The 26,555-nt window shown below is 44.8% G+C and overlaps 1 protein-coding gene across 18 annotated transcripts in view; it reads right to left on the bottom strand.

Moving 5' to 3' along the window:
- Positions 1 to 26,555, bottom strand: part of ZNF592 (zinc finger protein 592) — a 56,532-nt gene that overhangs the window by 23,261 nt on the left and 6,716 nt on the right. For 3 of the 18 annotated variants that reach the window (XM_067697662.1, XM_067697668.1, XM_067697655.1), the window contains exons 2-5: positions 19,831 to 19,941; positions 15,878 to 15,921; positions 15,474 to 15,557; positions 3,609 to 5,871 (exon numbers count right to left, since the gene is read on the bottom strand). In XM_067697662.1, coding sequence (XP_067553763.1) covers positions 3,609 to 5,871; positions 15,474 to 15,557; positions 15,878 to 15,903 — 2,373 coding nt within the window. In that variant the 5' untranslated portion in view covers positions 15,904 to 15,921; positions 19,831 to 19,941. Of the gene's footprint in view, positions 1 to 3,608; positions 5,872 to 6,808; positions 6,846 to 8,390; positions 8,816 to 14,897; positions 15,020 to 15,473; positions 15,558 to 15,877; positions 15,922 to 19,830; positions 19,942 to 26,555 lie in introns of those variants that run through there. The other 15 variants (XM_067697697.1, XM_067697707.1, XM_067697687.1 and 12 more) reach the window with 11 other exon arrangements.

Raw genomic sequence — 26,555 nt, 5'->3', positions numbered from 1 at the left:
AAATAAAATAAAATACTTGATCACACAAAAAAAGAATTGAAAGTAAGGTCCTGAAAAGGTTATCTGTACACCATGTTGATAGCAGCATTATTCATAATACAACTGGAGGCAACTCAAGTGTCCATCAGTGAATGAATGGATAAACAAAATGTGGTATATACAACAACAGAATATTATTCAGCCTTAAAAAGAAAGGAAATTCTGTCAAATGCTAAAATATGTATGAACCTTGAAGATATTATACTAAGTGAAATGACCCAGTCAAAAAGAGACAAACACTGTATGATTCCATTTATGTGAGCTACCTAGAATAGTCAAATTCATAGAAACAGAAAGTAAAATGGTGGTTGCCAGGGGGAAAGGGGAGGGGAGAATAGGGAGTTGTTATTTAATAGGTTTAGAGTTTCAGCTCTGCAAGATGAAAAGAGTTCTGGAAACTGACTTCACAACAATGTGAATGTACTTAACGCTACTAAACTGTACACTTAAAAAATGGTTAAGATGGTAAACTTTATGTTACGTGTATTTTACCACAATTTTTAAAAATAATAGAGGAGGGACTCTCAAAACACCATTTAAGATTGTTGGGGCATCAATTCACTACTGTGAAAACTGTTAACTGAGGGAAACAAATTTATCCACTTTTCCAACATAAACTGTATTTCAGCGTAACCTAATAGCCCTCAAGGAAGAGGAAAAGATTTTATACAGAATTCCAGCTAATAAATGAGAAAGAAATAATAAAATTTAAAACAACCTCCTGCAACTCCTAATAAAATTACTGTCTCAAGCAGCAATTATTAACGGCTGCTAAAATCATTAGGTAAAAAGATAGGAAACTTTATAAGGAAGGGATCTGAACATCACCAACCTAAACTCACTGATCAAGTTTAGCATCATTAAAACGGAGACAATCAAGCACATTGTGCCTCCCTGAAGTAATGAATTATGAAGAACACAGATTTCCCATTCCTCAAGATGAATCTAATCAAGTCTTCATTGCTAACTTCTAGTCTACAGATAAAATATGGGGTATAGAACAAATTAACTGTATGAGGAAGCAATCAAACTCAAAATTATCCTGAAAAATTCTCAGGAAGCGATCAGTGAAACCCAGAATTGTCCTGGAAAGTTCTCAGGACACACGAACCAGTTTCTTCAACAAAACAATGATGTGAAAAATAAGGGGGGGCGGGGAGCCCTTGTTGGGTGGAGTAGGAAAAGGTACTGCTCTAGATTGAGAAATTTCAAAGATATAACAAACAAACACAACACTTGGTCCACATCTGGATTCTGATTCAAAACAAGCTCAACTGTAAAAATACAATTTTGACATGAATGGAAAATTTGAATATGAATTGTATTAGACAATGTTAAAGAACTGTTATTAATTTTGTTAGGTGTGATAATGACATAGTTAAACAAAAGCTTAAGAACAAGAAGAAGTAATCTCTTTGTGCTGACATCTGCCCAACAAGGTGGCTTGGAATGTAAGGGGAAGGACCCCCTCCAGCCACTGCAGAGGGAGGCATAAGTGGTTCAGACTCCCAGGAAGAAGTCAAAGGCCCAAACATGCTGTCCTACAGTCCCTCCAGCAGAGTGGAGCCCAACCCCACCCACTGGTCCACTGCCTGCCCCTCATATGGCCTAAAGCTTGGGTACCATCTTGGGAAACCCAAAGCCAACGGCCATCAAGGTTAGATTTTGATCCCAGAACTCAAGCCTTCCCCTTTCCCTGAGACTCTGAGGCCACATTTATTGGCAGGAGATTTTGTGAGAGAACAGAGCTGGACTGAGAGAAGCCTCACAGCAGCCCCTCCCTTTCCCTCTGGGGGGGCCCTCTTGTCCAGCTCCCACTGAAGGAGAATGACACAGAGAAGATGCAGGATGAGATGGGTGCCAGCCTGGGATCCTACACCCAGACCTTAGCCTGCTCAGATTTTAAAAGGCGAGTGAAGAAAAGTGTGGGGGAAAAACCACAGGCACAGGTATCAGACCTTCACTGGCAAAGGTTCTGATCAGATGACCCAGAAGAAGTGATCCTGTCCAAGTTAATCATGCTGGTACAGCAGGAATACCTGAAGCCCCAGAGGAAAGGGCCTGGGGGACCCACACTCCACCTGACTCATTAGAAAGAAAATGCAAACTGAAACAGAGAAGGTGAAGATGAGAGGCAACAGGGACTTACAGCAGCTTGCTGGCCCCTTTCAGGGGCTGCCTACTGAATTCTACCTCCTGTCTCTAGCCCAACACTCCCAAGGCTGGTCTCCCTCCCAACAACTCCCTGTTCCTCAAACCACTTTGCACTTTCCCATACCTTTGCCCTATACCTGGAACACCCCTTGCCCCTCCCCCTCCTCCAAACTCATCCCTGCAGGTCCAGCTCAAATGTCATGTCCACGTGGCACCCTCCCTATGCCTGGAACCACGAGGAATTAGTCCCTCTGAGGAACTCTATGCAACTATGTTACAAGCCTGTTTTCAGCCCTTAGCCTGCCGCACACTCTAGCAGTTCGGGTGGGGAGCCCTGCCCTTGCTGAGCCATCGTGAGCTCCTGGAAGAATGGTGTGACTTCCTCCTACGGGCAACCCTGCTCTTGACACAGAGCCTCTGTGCACACGGGGAACACTCAATAAACAAGGGCAGAGCTCATCAAGACACCAACAGGTGCGTGGGTCACTGTGAACTGAAGTAAAAAGAGCTGGTCTGCTTTCCTTCCAGGCCTCTGTGGCCCTGGCTTAGGGAGGCTTGGTGAGGGGCTGGGCTTGGCTAAGTTGTTAAGGGAGCCACCTGAAGAGGGAAGAGAAAAGCCTTCTGGAGGCCTGCTTCTTCAGAGTACCTTGCTAATACAGACAACAACCAACACACAAGATGCCAAAGGGTGTTTTCAGCATGGAATGCCTTAAGTCACACTCACACACACACACACACACACACACACACACTCACACACTCATCAAGTTCTCATCAAGCATAACCAAGAATCGGAACAAGAGATAAGGGCAGCTGCTTTCTTAGTAGTGAGAACAGAAATGAAGGGAAGAGGCCCCAAAGCCTTTGACTCAGGGCCCACATGTCAGTCTACTCTCCTTCCACATCAACCCTGCTACTGGCCCTATGACAGCTTCCCCAAAGGGATTCTGCAAAAACAGCTATGTCCACCGTGGGGCACAACAACTTGGTAAAGACAAGGTTCTTAGAAGTACAGACTGAGGCGCAGGGCAGTGATGCACCTACCTCTGCCCCCAAGTTCTTTGGGCACGTGCAAGGACTGTGCTGACAGCTGCCAGAGACCAGGGGACCATCCAGCAGAGCCCTAGCCCCGGCCCAACAATGGACCCTGAGAGCCCACTGGAGTGGGAGCGGAGTGTCCGTAAATACACTCGTTAAATCTTCAGGGTCTCCCCTCAGTTGTGGGCAGGATGCTTTTCCCAATAAACACCAAGCACTAAATATCCAGGTGGGTCGCTAACCAGCAAGCCAGATTCCTCTTCTAGGACTCTTAAGATGCCACACTGCCCCACATCAATGAGCTTCTCTCTCCATGCCCAGTCATGGAACCGTGCGAATCAGGGGCCTGACAACTATCACAGAGAGGGTCTGCTTACCAGCCCCTCGGTTTCCTCCGTCATCCTCTGGAAATGTGCAGCCATAGCCATGTAGTCTCGCATCTGCTTGTGACATTCGAGACACTTGATACTGTGCCGGATGAGCCTCACAGGGTCTGGGTAGAGTGGCAAAGCTGGGAGTGGGGGGCTGGCACTGCTTGAAGTGAGGCCGTGTTTGGGGGAGGAGGGGGGAGCCGGGGTTGCTGGTGCCGTGGAGTTCGCGGGGGCCGACACGAACATTTGGTCCGCAGAGATGGGCTTCACAAGCAGCTGAGAGCACTGCATGACGAGACCCTTGCTCTTGTGGTCACGGGCATGCCGGAGCAGGCTGCACTTGTTGAAGAAGAGCAGCATCTGGGAGCACAGTGTGCACAGCACCTCGATGTGGACGCTCCGCCGGCCGTAGTGCTGGCTCAGGCTCTTCTCTAAGGCAAACGCATCCCCACACTCCAGGCAGCAGTACCCACTGGCCGGCACGTGGATCCTGCTGTCCGCAGGCGGGCTGAGATTTGGTGCGTAGAGGGGCACGGGGTTGGAGCTGTGGAGGACCTTGTTGAAGACCTCCACAACCAGTGGGGCGGCCTTTTTCACCTGGTGGACCAGGGGCACCGACATCTGCGTGAGCTGTGGCTGGCTCCGCCTCTGTGCTGAGGACTTGGCCGTCACGGACGCGGCCACACTGTGGGGGACCAGATTCAGGTTGGCCAGGTGCACGGCTTTGGGCAGGAGGTTGGCAGGGGCCAGGGTGGATGCCTGCAGTGCTGTGCTCTGCTGCTGCTTCTTGCCCATCTGTGAGCCCGAGGCAGCCCCCTTTGGGCCCCGGGACCCAGAGCTGCAGCAGGAAGTTGAAGATTCACTGGCTTTTGTCATGCTCTCATCCCCCTTCCTGTCACCCTGAGGGCTCCCTGAATTTGTGCCCACCTCAAGAAAGTGCTCCGCCCCAGACAGGGCAGTGACCTCATCCTCCTGCACCTCGCTCGGGGCCTCAGCAATGGCGCTTCCTAGAGGTGACCCAGCAGGGGACTTACTGGGATCGTCAGGGTCTGGTAGGATCCTTGTGACAGTCCGTTTGATTTCCCCTGATGATGTCTTAATGGTTTTGATTCTGACTTTGGGAATTGCTGGTGGGGAGCTGGCAGCCACAGAAGGGGAGCCTTTGCTGCTGCTGTCACTGCAGATGCTCCGAGGGCTGTCTGATGGCTTGATACTTTTTCTAGTGGCCTCCAGAGGGCTCCGGGGACTCTTTGGTGACTTGGGCATTTTGGGGCTGCCTTTGGAGCCCTCTTTTGTGGGCCCTGAGGGATCCTTTGTGTGGGTAGGTTGATCCTCCTTGGTGACACTGGCCACTCGTTTAGCCTGCAGGGCCACCAAGGCTGCAACACAAGAGGACAGCTTGGAATGAGCTGGCTTAAGACGCTGCCTAGGGGGCACTGACGAGCAGGTACCTAGCTCCGAGGCAAGCCCCTTAGGCTCTCCGATACTGTGGCCGGGGTGGCTGTTGAACTCCAAAGCTTCCCCAAAGAATCGACTGGTATCCAGCTCCTTGTGAGGTTCCACTGCCTTCTGCCCACCTTGCTCGTGCTCCTGCTGACTCCCCAGGGGCAGGGGTTCTGGCTTGGGCTCTTTCTTACAAAAGTGATCAAACATATGCAGCTCTGGGACTGGAAACTTAGTCAGAGCCTCCAGGACCGGGCCCCCCACAGACTCACACCCAGGAGGGGGTGGGAAGTAACTGTCAGCGTGCTTGGGCTTTATCCCAAACCCATTATCTTTGATGGCATCCTCGGGTTCGGGGCTGGAGATTGGACTGAACTGGTTAAAGGTTGGTAAGGGCTCTGACTTGGAAGGTTCCAGCTTGCCGGGGAAACTCCTGGTACTATCTCCATTCATGAAAGTGGAATCAAACTTCCCACAGTTGTGGCCTAGGTTGTGGGGATCCGGAGGCAGGTCCGAGCCCCGGAATCCATTGTGTAGGAGGCTGGGAGCGACGTGGTCTTTCTCCGCTTCAAATGACTCCTGGCGGCTGGTGTTCTTGACGATGACACTCACGGCTGGCACATCTGAGGCTGATCCTGAGTGAGACAAGGACACATTCTCATCCATACACATGCCTGGAGGTTTGAGGGGACTCTCATTCTCCTCACTGGGGGTCTGGATGGCCTCCTTGGCATCAAGGCTGGTGGGGTCTGGGATGTCAAAGGCAGCCAGAAGGTCATCAAAATCTGGAGTTTTCATATCCCCCATGGCTGGATGCTGGCAAGGGCTGTAACAGAAACAGAGAACAGAATCAGTGATCACCAGGATCCCACTGGGCTCTGTCCAGCATCATCTTCATCACAAACCCATCTCGCTAACACACATGCAGCCAGCACGCACATGCACAAATCCCCACGCTATGGGAAGTCACACACCTGAGTTTTACCCCAACAGGTTTCCAAAATGCTGGGGACATTGGGGGAGGAGTGGAAAGAAAAGTTAGTATGTAGTGACAAGTCTGCCTGGTAGGCTCTACACATTAATACCTTGAAATTCCTGGTTGGTTGCAGAGCCAAAAAGAGGGTACACTCACACCACACTCCAGAGCCAAAAAGAGGGTACACTCACACCACACTCCCTCAATTTCTCAGAGAATATCATCACTCGATGATCATAAGCATTAGCAAAAAACCAATCACTCAGCCCTTTTAAAAAAAAAAAGCATGGCTCAGCACCTCCGTTCTTTAGAAAACTTCTGATTCATATGAGACTTGGCTATAACTTCTGCTAATTTACTTAGTAATTAATCATTAACTTTGTATAACTTGGTTTTTTGCTGCATGAATCCAAGCAAATCCAAAATGATTTACCACTGCCAGGATTAAACAAACTCTAACAGATTATGTCATCCCCTAGGTATTTTTTTCTCTAGTCAGTGTCTGCTTGATTCCTTAATTTTCACCCCAAATCTGTTATTGGTTGGTGAATGGATCACTAAACCTGAGGGACAGGGTGACTCTCAAAGAAACACACAGTTATCAAACTGGCCAGAGAATAGTTTTAGAGAAGCCCTAAATTTTATTTTAACTTAATACACAAAGGAAAGAAAATCCACCTGTTTCCTTCATGATCTGTAGAAGCAGAGCTACAATAACTACTGCAAAGGAGGAAACCCAAGGCCCTATGAAAGAGGCCTTCCCTTAGGAAGTTACTAAAATACTCACACTTAGATAAGACATGAAGCTGCCTGGCTCAAACCTGCTGGAAAGAGGAAGAAAAAACCCACTATCTCCCTTGTTCAGCCCATAAATCCTGCATCTGCTTCAGCATCCCAGAGCCTTATTTGCTTCAGTATTTCCTACACCATGTTTGTACTGAAAGCCTTTGTGGATGCAGATTGACACAACTCTTTTAGAAAGCAGTACAGTAGCTGCACAGAACCAGGTCAGGGGCAAATCCTTGGGTCCAGGAACCCCACTGCCAGAAATTTATCCTAAGAACAAAAATTCCCAAAAGCTATATGCAAAAGTATACAGCATTATTAAAACAACACAAAAAGGAGACACCCACATACACACAAAGAATCTAAATGTCCAAGGACAGGGAATGGTTAAGTAACTGATAGACTATTATGTAGTTATTAAAAATCCCAATTATGAAATCTATGTAGCAACATGAAAAATTACTTACAGTGTTAAGATTAAAATAAAAAACACATACAAAAATGTTGTCAAACTATGACAATGTAAAACTAAGTATCCATTTGAGCCAAGATTAAAAGAGAAAAGTAATTTATGCAGGGTGGTGGGATCACTGGTGTGTTAATTTTTCACAACTTTTGTGTGTGTGTGCTGGTAGACTGCCTTTATAATTTTAAAAAGGGAAAATAAAGAAAAGAACAAAAATTAGAACCACAGGGGAACAGCTGGCAGAGATATATCTATTGCCATCCCATGGGATCAACAGGCTTGCAGGTTTGGTTTCTTGTCCCACCCCACCAAGCCCCAACAAAACACATCTGCCTTCTTAAGAGAGTTCTCACGGAAAATGAAACAGACCGTCCCATTGGGAAGATATCTAATTATGGTAGATACTAATAAAGTGAAATACCAGTTAACTAAATATGAGTGGGCAGAATATCTCGCTGAAATGAGATGTAAAGTTTCTGGACAACAAATGATTGTTTGGTGGAATAAAACTGTTGGAGCCCATAAGCGAGGGGAATATACTGGATATCATTGGAAGCAATCAGCATCCCAATACCAAGTGAACTACTTTGCAGGCTGATCCCAACTATAAGGAAACACCTATGTGGTATTTGCTTTATAAGCTTATCTCCAACTCCCCCCCACCCCCCTTCAGTCTAGGAAAAAAAGATTGAGGGAGAAGGGTGGAATAGATTAGTCTTCTTAAGGTGCTGGGAAAAGCCTGTGGGGGAGGAGGGGTAGTAGTTGGCAGTGTGTGCAAGGATTATCGAGAAGCCTACTACTGTTTAACTCCAAGTCACAGAGGCTTGAAGCAGAGAGATACAACATGAAAGTAATGATGTTCTCCACACAGAGAAATCTCAGGGATTGGCCAAGGATGGTCAGAGGTCAGAGCAAAAGGTATCTTTTGCTAGGAAAATCAGAGCTAATAAATGGTGTGGCAGCTCAACATCAGCAGCAGGAAAAACTTTTATAACCTTTGAATTTTAAATACCAAGGCTGATACTTTTTAAAAGCCAAAGATCAAATCCTGTTTTCTATTTAGCCCTAGTAAGGACAACCAAAATCAGCAGCAATCGATAACTGTTAAAAGACTTACAGTGGGGGACTTTCCTGGTGGTCCAGTGGTTAAGACTCCGTGCTCCCAATGCAGGGGGCCCGGGTTCGATCCCTGATCAGGGAACTAGATCCTGCACGCTGCAACTAAGACCTGGTGCAGCCAAATAAATAAATAAATATTTTTTAAAAAAAGACTCACAGTGTGCCCAAGTGTCTGTATTTCTTTAAACTCTGCTCTAAAGTAAATATCGTATTGTTTATAAGTAGAAAGTAGAAATTAATCAAAATGTACCCTGTTATAAAAGCAAAGGAGAGGGACTTCCTTGATGGTGCAGTGATTAAGAATCTGCCTGCCAACGAAGTAAGAGAGTGGCATTGACATATATACACTACCAAATGTTAAATAGATAGCTAGCGGGAAGCAACCACATAGCACAGTGAGACCAGCTTGGTGCTTTGTGACCACCTAGAGGGGTGGGATAGGGAGGGTGGGAGGGAGATGCAAGAGGGAGGGGATACGGGGATATATGTATATGTATAGCTGATTCACTTTGTTATACAGCAGAAACTAACACAACAATGTCAAGTAATTATACTCCAATAAAGAGGTTAAAAAAAAAAAAAAAAAAGGAATCCGCCTGCCAATGCAGGGGACACAGGTTCGATCCCTGGTCCGGGAAAATCCCACATGCCGCGGCACAACTAAGCCCGTGCGCCACAACTACTGAAGCCCGTGCACCTAGAGCCCATGCTCAACAATAATAGAAGCCACCGCAATAAGAAGCCCACGCACCAAAGAGTAGCCCCTGCTCACCGCAACTAGAGAAAGCCAGCACGCAGCAAAGAAAACCCAACTCAGCCAAAAAAAAACAAAGTAGAAAAAAAAAGCAAAGGAGAAACTGCAAAGAAAAAGACTACCAATAAAAAGTTCTATTCATCAAAAACCTGCCAACACATAGTTAAAAAGCAAACAACCAAAAGGAAGATTTGCAACATATAATAATTACTATCATTAATATCTTTATTAATATGTAAAAGGCCCTTAAAAAGTAGTTAGTAAAAGATAATCAACATATTAGAAAAATAAGCAAAGGTGATGAGCAGGCACTTAAAAAAAGAACAACCACAAACGGACAATTCATACGTAACAAAAGTTGCAACCTCACAAAAAATTAGAGAAACACAAATTGAAATAATGAGAAACATTTTTGGCTTATTAAATTGACCAAAGTTTTCAAAAACTAATAATCCCCAGTGTTGGCAGAGATGTAGCAAAATAAGCATTTTGAAAGTAATAGAAATTGATATAACCTGTCTAAAGAGCAATTTAGCAATACATACATAAGGCTCAATAATTCCACTTCCAGATATTTATCCTAAGGAAATAGAGATGCATGTGACAAAAATAATCATTACAGAATTATTTATAACAAAATTATTTTATAACAAAAAATGAGACACAACCTAAAGTCCCAACAATAGGAAGCTGGTTCAATAAATTATGGTCTATTTACACAATTAAATACTAGGCATCATTATAGATCAATATTTAAGACTATGAGAAATGCTCCTAAAATGAAGAAAAAAGATACTGAAGTGTACACACAGTACAATCTTTATTTAAAACAATTTTTTTACTATACATAGTTCTTATGAAAAAGCCTAGAGGAATACTCTAAAATGTCAAAAATATCTCAACAGATAATGAAATTATTTTCTTTCCTTTTTATCTACATTTTCAAATTATTTATTCAAACGATTTATTTCAAATTTTATTGCTTAAGTAATTTTATTAAATTATATTTTTAACCTATGAAAAGAAGAAATTAGGCAGGCCAAAAAAATTTGAGGCACTTGGGGCTTCCCTGGTGGTGCAGTGGTTAAGAACCCACCTGCCAATGCAGGGGACACGGGTTCAAGCCCTGGTCCGGGAAGATTCCCACATGCCGCGTAGCACCTAAGCCCCATGCGCCACAACTACCAGCCTGTGCTCTAGAGCCCTCGTGCCTAGAGCCTGAGCTCCACAACAAGAGAAGCCACTGCAATGAGAAGCCCATGCACTGCAATGAAGAGTAGCCCCCACCCACGCAACTAGAGAAAGCCCGCATGCAGCAACGAAGACCCAACGCAGCCAAAGATAAATAAATAAAATAAAATAAATAAATTTATATTAAAAAAAAATTGGGGGAGCTTCTTACAGAGGACTCTAAAAATCATCACTATAAAACTCTTTAAGCACATCTGGCATGACTCAGCAAGGGACTGCCAGCTAGAAAAATCGGTGAAGTAACTTAATTAAAATTAAAGGTGTAGTCAAAATAAAAAGCTTCAGCATACACCAGTGTCTGCAACTTGTTGCAAGCAGCCGAAGTTGGAAAGAGCAAACCACAGACGGCTGCCTGCCTACCTTGCCTGGGGGCAGTCCTCAGGACCCAGAGGTGATGGCCCCTGCCCCATGCCCACAAATACCAGCCTAGGAACCATGGCTCACCCTGCAGAGCACTCAGCAGGGTTTACCCTGAAGCATCTGAACAAGCTAGAGCCACGCATGGTGAGCTCACCCAGTGATCTAGAATGGCCTAGTCAACAGACAAGGCAGGCTCCCCGGTTCTCTGAGCCCTAGGCCAAGAGCAAATTTCACTCAAAGGTGAGAAGGTGGAACCATGCTACGATACATACAACCCCCTTGGGGGTGAACTGGCAGACTGACGCTGTATCCTCTCAGGGTAAGTTTCTATTCAGGGAAGATCTGGAAACTAAAAAAAATGTTAAAGTGAATATAAATACCCAGTATTTATTACAGGGTCTACTAGCTGCCCAGGAAATTTTGCCAAACAGTTAAGTAAACATATCAACTAGGTGAGAGGGAGGGAAGAACACCTTAATTTTAAAACGGCCTCATCAGGCCTAATTAACCTATTCGAATTCTTTGAGGAGATAAAAACAATATGATTATGGCAGAACTAGTAGGCAGAATTTCTAATGCCAAAATTCCACCAAAAAAACAACACACTGAATTCCATGTTGCATGTATGTTTGTCTTTATGTGATTGTCATTTATGGGAAACCATGAACGACAGTGTTTTTTAACCCATTGACCAGTTCTGGACTGGAGCACAATGCTTTCATAAATTGCCTAGAATGATAGTTCCCAACCCATTGGGGACCCAACTTCATATCCACAAATATGTTCCCAATGACCAGCCATTAAAAACACCATTACTGAATGAGAGTCCATGAAAAAATTAATTTGAAAAGGAGGTCTCAATGCTTTGGTAACCAATAATCTAGCAGAAAAACATTAGGTTGTAAGATTCATGAGGGAAGAGACTTATCTGTCTCATTCACCACTGCATTCTCCATTAGGCAGTCAATAAATATTTGTTGAAGCAATAAAATGAAACCTTCAAGACTGCAAATGGCCTAAAAGCTGTTCCAGAAATGAAAATGCGAAATTAAAAGACAAGTTCTAAGGAGGCTGTATGAATAGGCGATATTATGGCAAAGTAGCATTAGTGAAAGCAAATGTGAAGGAACGTTTAGGGAAAAGCAATTCCAATTATACTAGAATATATATGGTTATGGTTAGAATAATGGGTTCTAAGCTAAACTGTTCAATAAAGAAGCATCAGCTTAGACTGTTCCCTTAAGACACCACGTTGCATGTTTCATCACAAAAGGCCCAGAAAACACTGGGCATTATCAGAAAGGACACTGGAAACAAAATAAAACTTGTGATCCTGCCCTTATTCACAACCACTCAGTGTCCACAGAGAGATGTGCTGAGCAGTTTTGGCTCCCCACACTTTAAGAAAGATGTACCAGGGCTTCCCTGGTGGTGCAGTGGTTGAGAATCTGCCTGCTAATGCAGGGGACACGGGTTCGAGCCCTGGTCTGGGGGGATCACACATACCGCGGAGCAACTAGGCCCGTGAGCCACAACTACTGAGCCTGCGCGTCTGGAGCCTGTGCTCTGCAACAAGAGAGGCCGTAATAGTGAGAGGCCCTTACACCGTGATGAAGAGTGGCCCCTGCTTGGCACAACTAGAGTAAGCCCTCGCACAGAAACAAAGACCCAACACAGCAAAAATAAATAAATTAATTAATAAACTCCTACCCCCAACATCTTCTTAAAAAAAAAAAAAAAGAGAAAGATGTACGAGAGTTGGAAAAGGTCCTGAGAAATGAGACTGAGTAGATGGAAGAGCTTTCTAATAAGAGCCTAAAAATTAGAACTCTATTTTATTCTAGAGAGATGAAGATTTAGGGGAAAGGGGGAACATAATTGAAGTATAGGTTTGTTCATCAAACCTCAAACACTAGAGAGCAGAGGGCAGCATTTTTGAAGTTTGAAGTAAATAAAAGATATAGACCAAAACCAACAACAACAACTTAATCCATTAGTCAGAAAATATACTGATATTGTTAAAGGTAAAATATATAAATGTAGTAACATCCACACTTATTCAAATCTATAATTTTTTTTTTTAAAGGCTCTGAGAAACTAAAAACAAGGAATTGTCACTAAATCCATGAGCTTTCTTTCCCTCAGCACTGAAGCCTTTGAATTTCAAATAACGTTAAACTTGGTCACCTGTTTTTCTTTTTCTTTTTTTTTTTTTTTTTTTTGCGGTACGCGGGCCTCTCACTGTTGTGGCCTCTCCCGTTGCGGAGCACAGGCTCCGGACGCGCAGGCTCAGTGGCCATGGCTCACGGGCTCAGCCGCTCCATGGCACGTGGGATCTTCCTGGACCGGGGCACAAACCCATGTGCCCTGCATCGGCAGGCGGACTCTCAACCACTGCGCCACCAGGGAAGCCCCACCTGTTTTTCTTAATAATATTAAGTTCAGCAATAACAGAACATCAAGGGGGCAGATACACTCCAAATTTAAGAAAAGTCTGATCTCTATTCAGTATATTCTGTCTCACGAAACACGGAAACAAATAACATCACAGATTTATACGATGAAAATGAAAGACCACATGATCTAGGGAACACTGGGCTGTGAAACAACAAAATTGTTTCCTTTTATTTGCCACCTTGTTGGATGAGGACTAGAAGGAAGGATGAGTATGTATGTTTTACAACCTGTAGGTGAACTCTTTACCCTACTGCCCCACATGACTGAATATGGCGTAGATATTGACATAAACTGTGTTCAATTATTGTTATAACAGTTAAGAGTTTAAAAATGGATAAATAGGGACTTCCCTGGTGGTGCAGTGGTTAAGAATCTGCCTGCCAATGCAGGGGACGCAGGTTCGAGCCCTGGTCCAGGAAGATCCCACATGCCGCGGCGCAACTAAGCCCACGCACCACAACTACTGAGCCCGCGCTCTAGAGCCCGTGAGCCACAACTTCTGAGCCCGCGTACCACAATTACTGAAGCCCACACACGTAGGGCCTGTGCTCCACAACAAGAGAAGCCACCGCCATGAGAAGCCCGTGCACCACAACGAAGAGTAGCCCCCACTCGCCACAACCAGAGAAAAGCCCACATGCAGCAACAAAGACCCAATGCAGCCAAAAATAAAATAAATTTATAAAAATAAATAAATAAATAAAAATGGATAAATAAAATTTCCCCCAGCTTTCGATTTCAGAAGGAACATCCCAGGGGATAATAAAGCAAAAAATAACTCAAACTGTATGAGACACAGAGAGAGAGAGAGAGAGAGATTATTTAGCAGACCCTAAGAAAGTACTTGAGTTTGTTCCCAGGTGGGAGAACTTCTGTACCAGGAATGGAAACTGGGCAAGGGGAAAGAGAGAATGAGCAAGCAAGCACAAGAGCAAGCTGCTACTCCCATGACTTGCAGGAACTTCAATCTGGACTCTGGCTGGAACACTGATCAGAAAGAGACACTGCTTCTATGGGTGGTGGAGAAGGGAGCTCAGTGAAACTTTAGCTGGATCAAAGGGAACAGAAAAAAAGAGTTCCTGGACCCAGAATGAAGCCCCAGACTGGGAATAGTAGAGCTAAAAGAATAAGAAATTGTGAACCACGGAGAACTAGCTTTCACCCCTATGCTGTCACCAATTACCTATGTAAGGATCTTAGGCCGGCCTTGGTTTAATATGTAAAATTAAACTAACCTGAAGGGTCTCTGAGACCTTGAACAGGCTAGGCTACAACAGCTGGGCAAATTAATCTAGAACTATTGGATTTCTACATAAAACTTAAGTCCTAAAGTAGACAAGCAGACTCTCTGCCACATACATACTACTGCCCTCCTGAATACACATCTGAGGCCTTCTTATAGGTCTAAGTGATCCCAAGTCACAGACATTCTGAGTCAATCAGTGGTCAATGCTTCATTTCATGAGGCACCTGGCATTCTAATCATTAGCAAAGAACAGCCCAAAGAGATTCTCAGCAGTATACAAGAAAACAGGTGCCCCAACAGACCCAGGCAAAACAACAAAGCGTTTCACTTGTCTTTTCCTCTATCTGGTCTTAGTCCTGCCAATGCATATTTTGCCAGAATGGTTGCTGTAAAACACTTATCTGATCAGAGACGTCCCAGTTCAAAATCCCCATCACCTTCAGTAAGTAAACTCTTCTTCCAGCGTGCAGAAGCCATTCCCATCTGGTCTGTGTCCACCTCTCCAGCCACTTCCCAGGGTACATTTCAGTCACTGGTGTCAGAGCTTGAGCTGTTCCTCCTGAGTGGCCCCAAACATAAATCTGCCCGAGAACTCCTCATCCCCAAGCTCCTGTTCCAGGGCCCCTCCTCCTGGATGCCTTCTCTGAGTCCTCTGCCCTTCCCTTCCTCCCTTCCTCTATGGCAGCACTTCCCACAGTAGGCTGGGATCCTAAGTTTTCTCATCAGTCTGTGAGTCTCCCGAAAATTGGGGTCATATCCTTTACCTCTATGCCCAGGGCCTAACACACCTAGTTCCCAATGTTATGGGGGTTGTCACTGCTCCCACCCCTCCCAGAACCTTTCCTTGAAGCCTCTCCAAACCCTGGCTGATACACCTGTCCCTGCCTGCCCTGCCCAAGATGTCTGTCACCCAGAGGCAGCTTCTCTTCTCCCTGTCTAAGCCCTTCCACCCCAACCAAAAATTCCATTTCCCAAGAACAGAATTGCATTGCAAGCATTCTAACAAGACTCACAGGATGTTAGAGCTGAAGTGGACCTCAGAAATGACCTGGTCCAGTGGCTTCCAAATGCCCGTCTGCAGACTGCTGCTGGACTGACTGCAAAAGAATAACATGGGGAGTGACTTTAAAACACAGAATCCCAGGCTCCACTGTGGGAATTCTGATTCAGTAGGCCTGGGATGGATCCCTGCATTTTTTTAAAAAGCTTCCCAGTTGATTCCAGGGCACTGGTCTAGTCCAACCTCTTCATTTTATACATGAAGAACTGAGGCTCAGAAAGGGGAAGTTCATCCATCAAATAATTACCAAATGCCAAGACTTATGCCAGGCACTGAGGACACAAAGGGAAGGCCCAGACCCTGTTTTTGAGTGCCCTCCCCTCCACAACCCACTGAAAACACCTCTCAACCACATACCTGTGAGTGCCACCAAAAAGGCTCATCAAGGGGACACAGGCTTCCTACAAGCAAGGAAGGGAAAGGGACTTTCTCTGACTGCCCTTGTCAGAAGTCATCTCATCCTCCCTTGTGCTCCCTTTTGTTTTACTTATTTCTCCTCATAATTTTCTACCTTTAATGTAGTACCTTCAAACTACCTTTAATGTAGCTTACCAGTAAAATGTTCTCTCTTCTGCTATTTCATAAGCCCCTCGACAGGCACTCACTGAATCATTAATTAATTGGTATCCCTCGATTCTAGACTTGGATTTCTACTTGGATAGGCATCTCAAATCTAATATGTCCAAAATCTAACTCTTGGATTTCCTCCTACATTCTTTCTCATTTCAGTAAATGACAACTCAGTCCTTCCAGTTGCTTGGGCCAAACCTTGACATCTTTGAGTCCTCTCTTTCCCTCATACCCTTAATCCAGTCCATAAGCAAATCCCGTCAACTCTATTCCAAAATGTAACCAAATCCAACCATTTCTCACCACCTCCAACCATCTTCTTTTCTCTCCTGGATTCCCACAAAAGCCTGATGACTGGTCTCCTTGTCTCTCCTCTTTGCCTCCACTACTCACTCGCAACACAGCAGCCAGAGTGCTGCTTTTAAATCATCCACCAGATCATGTTCCTCCTCTCCTTAAAACCCTTCAACACCGTCCCACCTCACGCAGAGTAAAATCCAGTCTTCACCCCAGCCTACATGGCCAGGACGATCTAACCGCCCTCTGTCTCCTACACCTCTCTGTTGCCAGTCTGCTCCAGACTCCTTACTGCTCCTCAACCAAGCAGGGCATACTCCTGCTCAGAGCCTCTGCACTTACTATCCCCTCTGCTTGGAATGTTCTTCCCCTCAGATCTCTGTGGGCCCACTCCTCACTTCCTTCAGGTCTTTATTCAAACACCACTTTGTCAGGAGCCTTCTATGACCATTGTGCATAAGATACCAATCCCCACCCTCACCATCAATCTCTGTCCCTTTAGTCTGCTTTGTTTTTCTTCACAGCCCTTATAGCATCTGACACATTATATAACTGCTCATTTATTTATTTTCTGTGTGCAAGCTCCACTATGTTTACTAGACGGTAATCCACCATTAGAAAGGGGGAATGATGTGACAGGCTCATCTGTCCAGAACGAAGATTGTTCAAGGATAGTCACAGATTCCTAAGCAAGTTTATTACCAGTCAAGCAGCTGGCAAATTTGCTACAGTGTTTGTATTTAGCTTTTGAAAACTTTTTATAAATAGAGAGACCTTGAGTGGTGATGGGGCCTTGCCAGTGGGAAAGGGTCTATCTGAAGTCACACTTGTCTATGAACCCTAGGCCCCTGCAGGACTAAGTTAAATATTATATTTTATTGGTGTTAAGTGCCTACTGGCCATTGTCCCCACAATAAGGTCATCTGTCTTGAGGACTGGATCAGTGTGACGCCAGTGGAGGGGGAAGGCTAGCTCTGAGAACCGCAGGGAAGAGGAGAACACAAGGTGGTCTTGAGTCTTAAGACAAGAGGATACAACTCTGTGAATATACCAAAACCCACTGAATTACGCACTTTAAATGGGTAAACTGTATGGCACGTGAATTACATCTCAATAAAGCTGTTAGATTTTTAGAAAAGATAAAAAGGAAGAAAAGAGGATAGAACTGAAAGGAATTGGGATTATAAAAGACTGTACAACTGACTGGGATGATACAAGTGGAAACTAGGCATAGGCAACAAAGTTTAAGCAGAGCTAAGAACTGAGATAAAAACTGATACTTTGTAACCAGTACCCCCTTTTCCTTTCATTACTTGAAACAGAGCTCAGCACTAAGGGACACTGCACTTTGTTAAAAGGGAAAAAGACCCAGAGACAGAAAAAAGAGAGACAGGACTCCTCTTGTTCACACACCATCCTTGAGGAGTTTCCCCCCACTGAACTTTGTAAAAGCATCATCTCTTGGTAGTAGGGATCCCCAAATTTAGGTAGGAAGCCAGTAGCCTCAGACCTGCTGGGAACCAAGCCTCCACTCCCCAAATAAAAGGGCCCCAGAAAAGAAAAAGTGGCCATTCCGCAGATCACTCCTTCCCCAGCTCTGGTACCCCTGTGTTTGGTGGCTCTGGGTGTGCCACCAATCTCATCTACCACAGGCAAACCACAGTCCCAAATATCCCGAAATTAAAAGGTTGGGGTGGGGGCCAAATGTACTATTAGTATTGGGGTGTCTCTTCAGTTCCCTTAGGTCACTAAGGAGTTTAGGAGCTGCTGAGTCAAGGGCCTGGTAAAGGATGCCTCTCCCAGGTACTCTACTCTCACTCCCCTTTTCTTTTTCTCACACCTCCACACCTCCACACACACACACACACACACACATACTCTTCTCCTTCCTGTTCCTCTCTCTCCCCCTACTCCTTCCTCCATGCCCCTCTCCATTCCTCCGTCCCTTTCTCTCTTCCCCCCTCTTGTCTCCCTCACAGATGTTCTTCTTTATCCCCTTCTTCCTCTCTCTTCTCTCCTTCCCCTCTCAAAAGAGATCTGGGTGCGCTCTTTCACCATGACTGCTCAGACCCAAGTGCAGCCAGCCTCCTGCAGGAAAGCAGGGCGCCAGCCACGGCAGCTTTTCACCAACAACCCAGCATGGCAACGGACCCAACATCCAGGTATCTGCAATGTGTGCCCACTGCATATGTCCCTGGTGATCCAAGGGAATGACAGAAAATAACGTGTTCAAAGGACATCCCTATGTGCCCTTCCACCATCAGAAAAAATGGAATATCTTTTTAAGATATCTGTGAAATGTTCACAGATAAAATGATGTGATATCTGGGATCTGCCTCAAAATAACACAGGGCAGGAGGAAGAGAGCAGGGAGGGCATGTATAAATGAGACAAGATTGGCCATGAAATGATAACTGTTGGATCTGCATGAGGAGTACATGGGAGTTTATCATGTTATTTTTCTCTACATATGCACATTTCAGCACACTAGGAACCAGACTCTTGGATAGTGGACTCTGGGTGCAACTAGCTAACCACCAAGATCACACCCATTAGGATGGCTATTATCAAACAAAACAGAAAATAGCAAGTGTTGGTGAGAATGTGGTGGAGAAACTGGAATCCTTGTGAATCGCTGGTGGGAATGTACTGTAGCCACTATGGAAAACAGCATGGCAGTTCCTAAGAAAAATTACACATAGTGGATATAACACTTCCACTTCTAGGTATATACCCAAAAGAATTGAAAGGGGTCTCAAAGAGGTATTTGTACATCTATGTTCATAGCAACATTATTCACAATATCCAAAAGGTGAAAACAACCCAAGTATTCATCAATGGATGAATGGATAAACAAAATGTGACATAAATATAAAAGGGAATATTATTCAGCCTTTAAAAAGGAATGAAGTTCTGATACATGCTAAAACATAGATGAACCTTAAAGGCATTATGCTAAATGAAATAAGCCATATACAAAAGGACAAATATCGTCTGATTCCACTGATAATGAGGTACCTAGAGCAGTCAATTTCATAGAGACAAAAAGTAGAACAGTGGTTACCAGGGGATAAAGGGGAGAAAGGAAAAGGGGTTGTTATATAATGGGTGAAGAGTTTCAGTTTGGGATGATGAAAAGGTTCTAGAGATGGACGGTGGTGATGGTTATGTGAATGTCCTTAATGCCACTGAACAATACATTTGAAAATAGTTAAAATGGTGTAAATCAACTATACTTCAATAAAAATAATAACAAAAACACTAATAAAAAATTCTTGGATACCCTTAAAATATGGTTAAAATGGTCAATTTTCTTATGTATGTTTTACCACAATTTTTAAAAATAATGATAACTACCAAGGAACATTGAAAAAAAAAAAAAACCACTTGTGTCCAAACTCTCAGCTCTTCAAGGCCAGCTCAGGTCAGCCTAGACATCATACCTCAGTGAGGTTCTCAAAACAAGGGTGTGGTGAATATTGCTGGGAGTGTACAGCTGTGGAGAAAGGAATAACTTCTACCTATAGGCACATGGTCTAGTTTCCAAACACCACCTAAGGAAAGAAGAAAAATAAAATGTTTTTTAATAGGTCTGAAGGCAAATGTAATTAAAGTAAGTTAATAATAATAAAGTGTAGGTCAGACCCTGAGAAGAATCTCCAAACCTAATTCAAAGCGGGCCTCAAATGTAGTCAAAGACAGTACTATCCCCAGTCCCAGATCTTCTCCCTTTCGCCTAGCATAGTGTGCTGGTTCAGAGCCCAGACTTTACGTGGGTTCAAATCCCAGTTCTACTACTTACTAGCCATGTGACCTTGGCCAGGTTCCTCCACCTCTGTGTCTCAGTTTCCCCATAAGTAAAATGGGGGTTATAGGGGTTAAATGAGTTAATATTTGTAAAGCTCTTACAACACTGCCTTAAACATAGCAAATACACATGTTTGTTAAGTATTCTGCCACCAACCTCAGTGGCCAGCAAGCTTTACCTCATAATTTTTCAGAGTGCCCCTGCAGACCACTGAATCCCTAAACGTCAGGCTGATTGGATGCATGCACAGGGGACAGAGACAGGGCAAGTGAAGGTCGGTTACCCCTCCTCACAGCTCATCCTCCAGTGCTCAGGAGGGCTGAAGAAGCAGAGGATCAAGGAGTGAGCAAGGGGACCAAGGGGCAGGTAGGCTGGGGGAAAGTCACAGGTGGGGGAGAGGCAGGGAAGGGACAAGCACCAAGCAGGGGATGAGAATAAGAGAAGACATGGGGAAAGCTGGCAGACCCTTTTTTTTTTTTTTTTAATCTAAGTGGTCCTCAATTGTAACTGGACATCAGAATCACCTTGGGAACTTTGGAAACTACTAATGCTTGGCCATAACCTCCCAAGATTCCAATTTTAGAGGCCCGTGTGGAGAAACTAGTTAACAGTCTATCAGGTGCATGTACCCACAAATGACAGAATAAAGAGTCTCTTTTCTAATTCCGCTCACTCTCACTGTAATTCTGCGTTCCCTCGCTTGACTTCATTTGTCTTAACTTTGACAGACCAGCATTTATTTGGATTCTAAATAGAGATATAGACAATATTAATGGAAAAACTTACAAGGGAATGGAAGGAAACTCATTATTCCAATTCTATAGAAGGGAAATACAGAAAACTTTTTTCCTTTTCTTATTTGGATCTTCACATTTCAAAACATAAACTAACAAGCAGACCCTGTGCTGTCCAGATGAGGATAAAGTCAGAAACCAGGGGATGGGGTAGGGAGTGTCTTAGATCTGATGTCCAAAATAAGTTAGTTCTGAGGTGCTCCAATGAGTGTGCCTGATTATTTATTCCAGGGTAACCTCAGTTCCTGCAGACACTGGATTCTTTAGGGTTATTCAGACCATCTCTGGTGCCCAATAACACAGTTTGGCTGCAGAGAGGGGCTGGCAAACCTGAGAATCAGGCTCCATTGGCCCAGGCTGGCTGCTTCTCTCAGGCCACATACACACATGTGGATTTATAGGAACTTTACAGTTTATATAACACTATTGCCACTTCACAGGGAACTCGCCAGAACCAAGACTAATACTGAGGCTCCTGCTTGCCTCCAACAACCAGACTGCCCTTCCACTCAGGAATTCTGAACCAGGAGGTCTGACTTCACATTTCAGTTTCCCAACATCCTCATCTTCCCAAGGTGCTACTGCATATGGCACACATTTTCCTTCAACTGGTATTGAGACATTCACTACAGCCCTTGCCACAATTATGACACACCTTAGGGTGTTGTAAGACTGAGATTAGGAAACAACGTACTAGAACACTGTTCTGGATTAGAGGTTCTTCCAACACCAGAAAGATTAAGAGCCCAAGAGATTCTAGGAAACCATTAAATTTAAGCTGCTAACTCTACAAGCAAGGAAATGAAGGCCCAGAGAGGTGAGGTAATCAAATGAGATAAAGTACATAAACTGGAGAGTTTTTATTACTGTGAAAGATTCCTGTTATTCCTGGCAACATGACTGGCCCTGCCTTAGCTTCCCAGAGGGCCTGAAGTCTCCTACTCACAGTTACCCATTCAAATCTCTCCATCAAACACCCAGTATAAGGCTTATTAACCCGCAGACTAGTGATTCTAGCCCTGGAAGCACATTAGAAACACATGGGGAGCAGTGCTAATACCTAACTCCACCTCAGGCCAATTAAATCAGAATCTTCAGGGGTGGGGCTGAGCATTTTTTAGAAAACAACCTAGAGGACTGATGTTGTCTGGGGCTGGGAACCACAGTCTTTAGACCAAAGTATAGTCCAGGGACCACTGGCCTCAAAAATCACCCCCAAATCTTGTTAATGATGCAGACTTCTAAGTCCACCTGCAGACTGACTCAATAGAAATAAAGTGGGTCTCGGGACTTCCCTGGTGGCGCAGTGGTTAAGAATCCGCCTGCCAATGCAGGGGACACGGATTTGAGCCCTGGGTCCGGGAAAAGCCCGCATGCCGCAGAGCAACTAAGCCCACAAGCCACAACTACTGAGCCCTCGTGCCACAACTACTGAAGCCCGCGTGCCTAGAGCCCGTGCTCTGCAACGAGAAGCCATGGCAATGAGAAGCACACGTGCCGCAACGAAGAGTAGCCCCTGCTCGCCGCAACTAGAGAAAGCTCATGCACAGCAATGAAGACCCAACGCAGCAAAAATAAATAAATTTTTAAAAAAAGAAGAAAGAAAGTGGGTCTCAGGAATCTGAAGCTGTGACAGTCACCCAGTGGTTAGAGAATTACAGCAGTGGCACTGAGTGAGTCTCAGAAGTCACACCTGTGCTCCGGCTGACCCTGGAGTCCTGGATGGCCCCAGTAGCTGGCCTGGGAAAGGTTCCCAGATGATTCAGACTCTGGTGCCCACTCTAAGCTAAGAGCCCCTGCAGAAGCCCCACTGCTTCAATCACCAGCAGCTGTGGCAAACCTTTCAAAAACAGAGCTGGAGTCCATCGTGGTTCTACACAGCCACCTGGGGCTTCCCATCTCACTCAGAGCTTCGGTTCAGGCCCCCACTAGGACTTACAAGCCCAGTGGGACCACCTTGGCCTCCTCTCCTATACCTTCCTCCTCCTCACTCCAGTTTTTCTCTCCACCCTGACTGCTCTTCCCTCAGATAAATGCATGGCTCCCTCTCTTACTCCTTCAGAACTCTGTTCAAACGTCCATTATCAGTGAGGCTTCCTTACTTAAAGCAGAAAATCTGCCTCCCCACCAAACCTCTCTATCTTCCATCCCAGCTTTGCTGTTTTTCTCTGTAATACTTTTCACCATCTCTCATACTTTATGTTTTACTTGTTTATTATCTATAAGACCTCACACACTGGATTACAAGCTCCATGAAAGTAAGATTTTTGTTTATTTTGTTCCCGGTTATAGTCCCAGTGCCTATAGTGCCTGGCACAGAGCAGGCACTGAAATATTTATTCTAGGAATTAATACATCAGGAACACCAATCTCAAAACATAACTTATACCAAAAGATCAAAGAAGCTGATTATACCGAAATCACTTCTCCACTGATCTCATCTTGGCAGAAGCCTTTTTAAAAACAGGCTAGAGGCCTAATGAAACAGAAACCATTTAGAAATAAGTACTTCCCGTCAATTAATCCAATCCAAATGGGTTTGTCAGTCAAAGACAATTTGTTCCGAGGAACAGATAAAACTATGGAGACAGAAAATGGAGTTGAAAGAAGGTAATCGAACAAATAGATTTCACATACTGTCCTGGTATATGTGTAGGTTCAGAAGAAAACCTGAGAGCACTTACAGCTACTCTCAGACAGGAAAGTTTCCGGCGGACCAGAAAGGACAGGCTCCCATCCAGGGTTACAGTCGGTGAGATGCAGGCCCAGTGCAGGATATGACGGCCCGCTTCCCACCAAATCCATCAACCTAATGAACCTGGAGAGGACTCGTCCTCTTTCCCTTGTGCCTGCTTTCCCCACCTGCTTCCAAAACTCATTTGAAACCATGGACAGTACTTTAAGCTCTACCAAGTCGGGAGCACTAGAAGCTTTTATCAAGGCCACACAGCAGCTGGGGAGAATTCTGCCATTACTAAGTCTCACAGATGTCATCTGTTCTGCTCCATGTCTCCATCCTTGTCCTTGTTACCGCTTTCCTCGCCACCTCTGGTCTCTTCCCACAGTCATCCTACATGTCTAAGACCAATCTTCCCCAACACCATTTTCACGGGTCATTCACTCTGCTCAAAAACTTACAATAATTTCCTGTAGCCGATCACATCAGCTCCAACCCTCGGGCCAGACTTTTGAGAACCTGTCCTCTAGGCCTAGACTTTAAATTTCAGGAGCTGCTTCTTCACCCACCTCAAAGCACCAAATCACTGCCTTCACCTTCAACAGCACCAGTAAGAGATGAGACCCTAGAGCCTGGAACAGACTGGACCACATCTCCAACCTCCATTCCTGCCCAAAGCATCCTCACTCTCCACACCATCCATACCCATCCCCCCACAACAGCTTCTAGCCACACTGTCCTTTCCCACTCGACTTCCACAACACAAACACACACTACACACATACATGCATGCTCATTCATTCAACTGATAATATTAGTTGAGCACCTCCTAGGTGCCAGGCCTTATCCTAGTCACTATGGATACCACAGTGAACAAACAGACTAAGTCCCTCCCCATGCAGGGCTGACATTCCACTAGGAGACAAATGGACACAAACAAGCAAATTCATGATATGTCAGGTAGTCATATAGCCTTTCTCAATAGGAGTTCAGTAGGAAATCATAAAATGGAACGACTACATTCTCAATTCTGAAGCAAGTGAGAGTGCAAGCCACGTGAATACAGGGGAGAAGAGGTTTTAGGCAGAGGGAAGAGCAAGTAGAGAAGCCCTGAAGCAGGGAAATGCTTGATGCATTCAAGGAACCCAAACCAGAGCAGAGGCAGTCACAGGAGATGGGGGTGGGAAGCAAATAATGGAGGGCCACTGTGAGGACTGACTTTCACTCTTAGATTGAAGGCTATAGGAGGACCTGGGGTAAAGGAGCGACATGCTCTGACTTTCACTGTAAAAGGATTACTCCTCTCTGCCGTCTATCATCAGGTAGTAAAATTATGAGGGACTTATTTTCTTCTTGAATGTTCCAAAATTTTCTAAACTGAAGATATATTTTTCTTTTTTTTTTTTTTTAAGGCTGCAGCACACAGCTTATGGGATCTTAGGTCCCCGACCAGGGATCGAACCTGGGCCCCGGCAGTGGAAGCTTCGAGTCCTAACCACTGGACTGCCAGGGAATGCCCCAATTTTTTTTTAATTTTTATTGGAATATAGTTGATTTACAATGTTGCATTAGTTTCAGGTGTACAGCAAAGTGAATGAGTTATACATATACGTATATCCATTCTTTTTTACATTCTTTTCCCATATAGGCCATTACAGAGTACTGAGTAGAGTTCTCTGTGCTATACAGTAGGTTCTTATTAGTTATCTATTTTATATATAATAGTGTGTATATGTCAATCTCAGTCTCCCAGTTTATCCCTCCTCCCCCACTCCCTTACCCCCTTGTAGCCATACCATATTTTTTAAATGAAGGAAAAACAATCTTCCTAATCCTTTAAGACTGAGCCCAAATTCCACCTCCACTCAAAGCCCCCTGTACCAGTGCTAGGCCAAGCTGTACCCTAGACCCTGGCCATCAGGACCACTGGGGTGGCCCCAGTGTTAGCAGTACCGGCCTACAGCAACTAATTTTCATGAAAGTTTCTTCTGCTCCCCTCACTTCTCTCCTGTCATGCAGGAACATGTCCCTTCGGACACTCTTGCCCCAAGTGCCTGCCTGGGTCCCACTCTTTCTCTCCATTAACTTAATTAATTCCTGGTAATTAAAGTTACAGTTTAGTGATGAACTGCTAAAAGACTGACCTCTCAAGGGGTGTAAATATTTTTTTTATTCTTTATACAGTTTTTTAAATTCTTTATACAGTTTTTGAAAATAAATTTTATTGATTAATTGATTGATTGATTGCTGCACTGGGTCTTCGTTGCTGCGCGCGGGCTTTCTCTAGTTGAGGCAAGCAGGGGCCTGCTCTTCGTTGCGCTGCGCGGGCTTCTCATTGCGGTGGCTTCTCTTGTTGCAGAGCACAGGCTCTAGGCACACGGCCTTCAGTAGTTGTGGCACTCGGAATCAGTATTTGTGGCTCGTGGGCTCTAGAGCGCAGGCTCAGTAGTTGTGGTGCACAGGCTTAGTTGCTCCACAGGATGTGGGATCTTCCCGGGCCAGGGCTCGAACCCGTGTCCCCTGCATTGGCAGGCGGATTCTTAACCACTGCGCCACCAAGGAAGTTCCAGGTGTAAATATTTTAAATGGGGACACTAAGTGGAAATGCAAACGTCTTAAGACTCAGAGGAATGCAGCTATAATGTTGGAACGATAGGCACTGGGGTGCCTAGTTTGTGGGTAGGTGGCTACCTTCTCCTAAAGGGTACAGGTGCTTAGAAAAGCAATGTCAAAGGGAGACAAGTGAAGTAATGAAAGATGAGATTACGTCATTGCCACCACCTCTCTCCTCCCAAATGGCCATTCAATCCATTTTGGGTACCAGAGAATGTTCCCCAGAGGTAACCCCAGCCATCTCAGAGGGGTGACTTGTGTGAAAGTAACTACCAC

The sequence above is a fragment of the Pseudorca crassidens genome, chromosome 1 (genome assembly GCF_039906515.1).
Source record: "Pseudorca crassidens isolate mPseCra1 chromosome 1, mPseCra1.hap1, whole genome shotgun sequence".
Classification (NCBI taxonomy): Eukaryota; Metazoa; Chordata; class Mammalia; order Artiodactyla; family Delphinidae; genus Pseudorca; species Pseudorca crassidens.
Note: the sequence above shows the minus strand (reverse complement) of the source record. Positions and strands in the feature narration are given on the sequence as shown.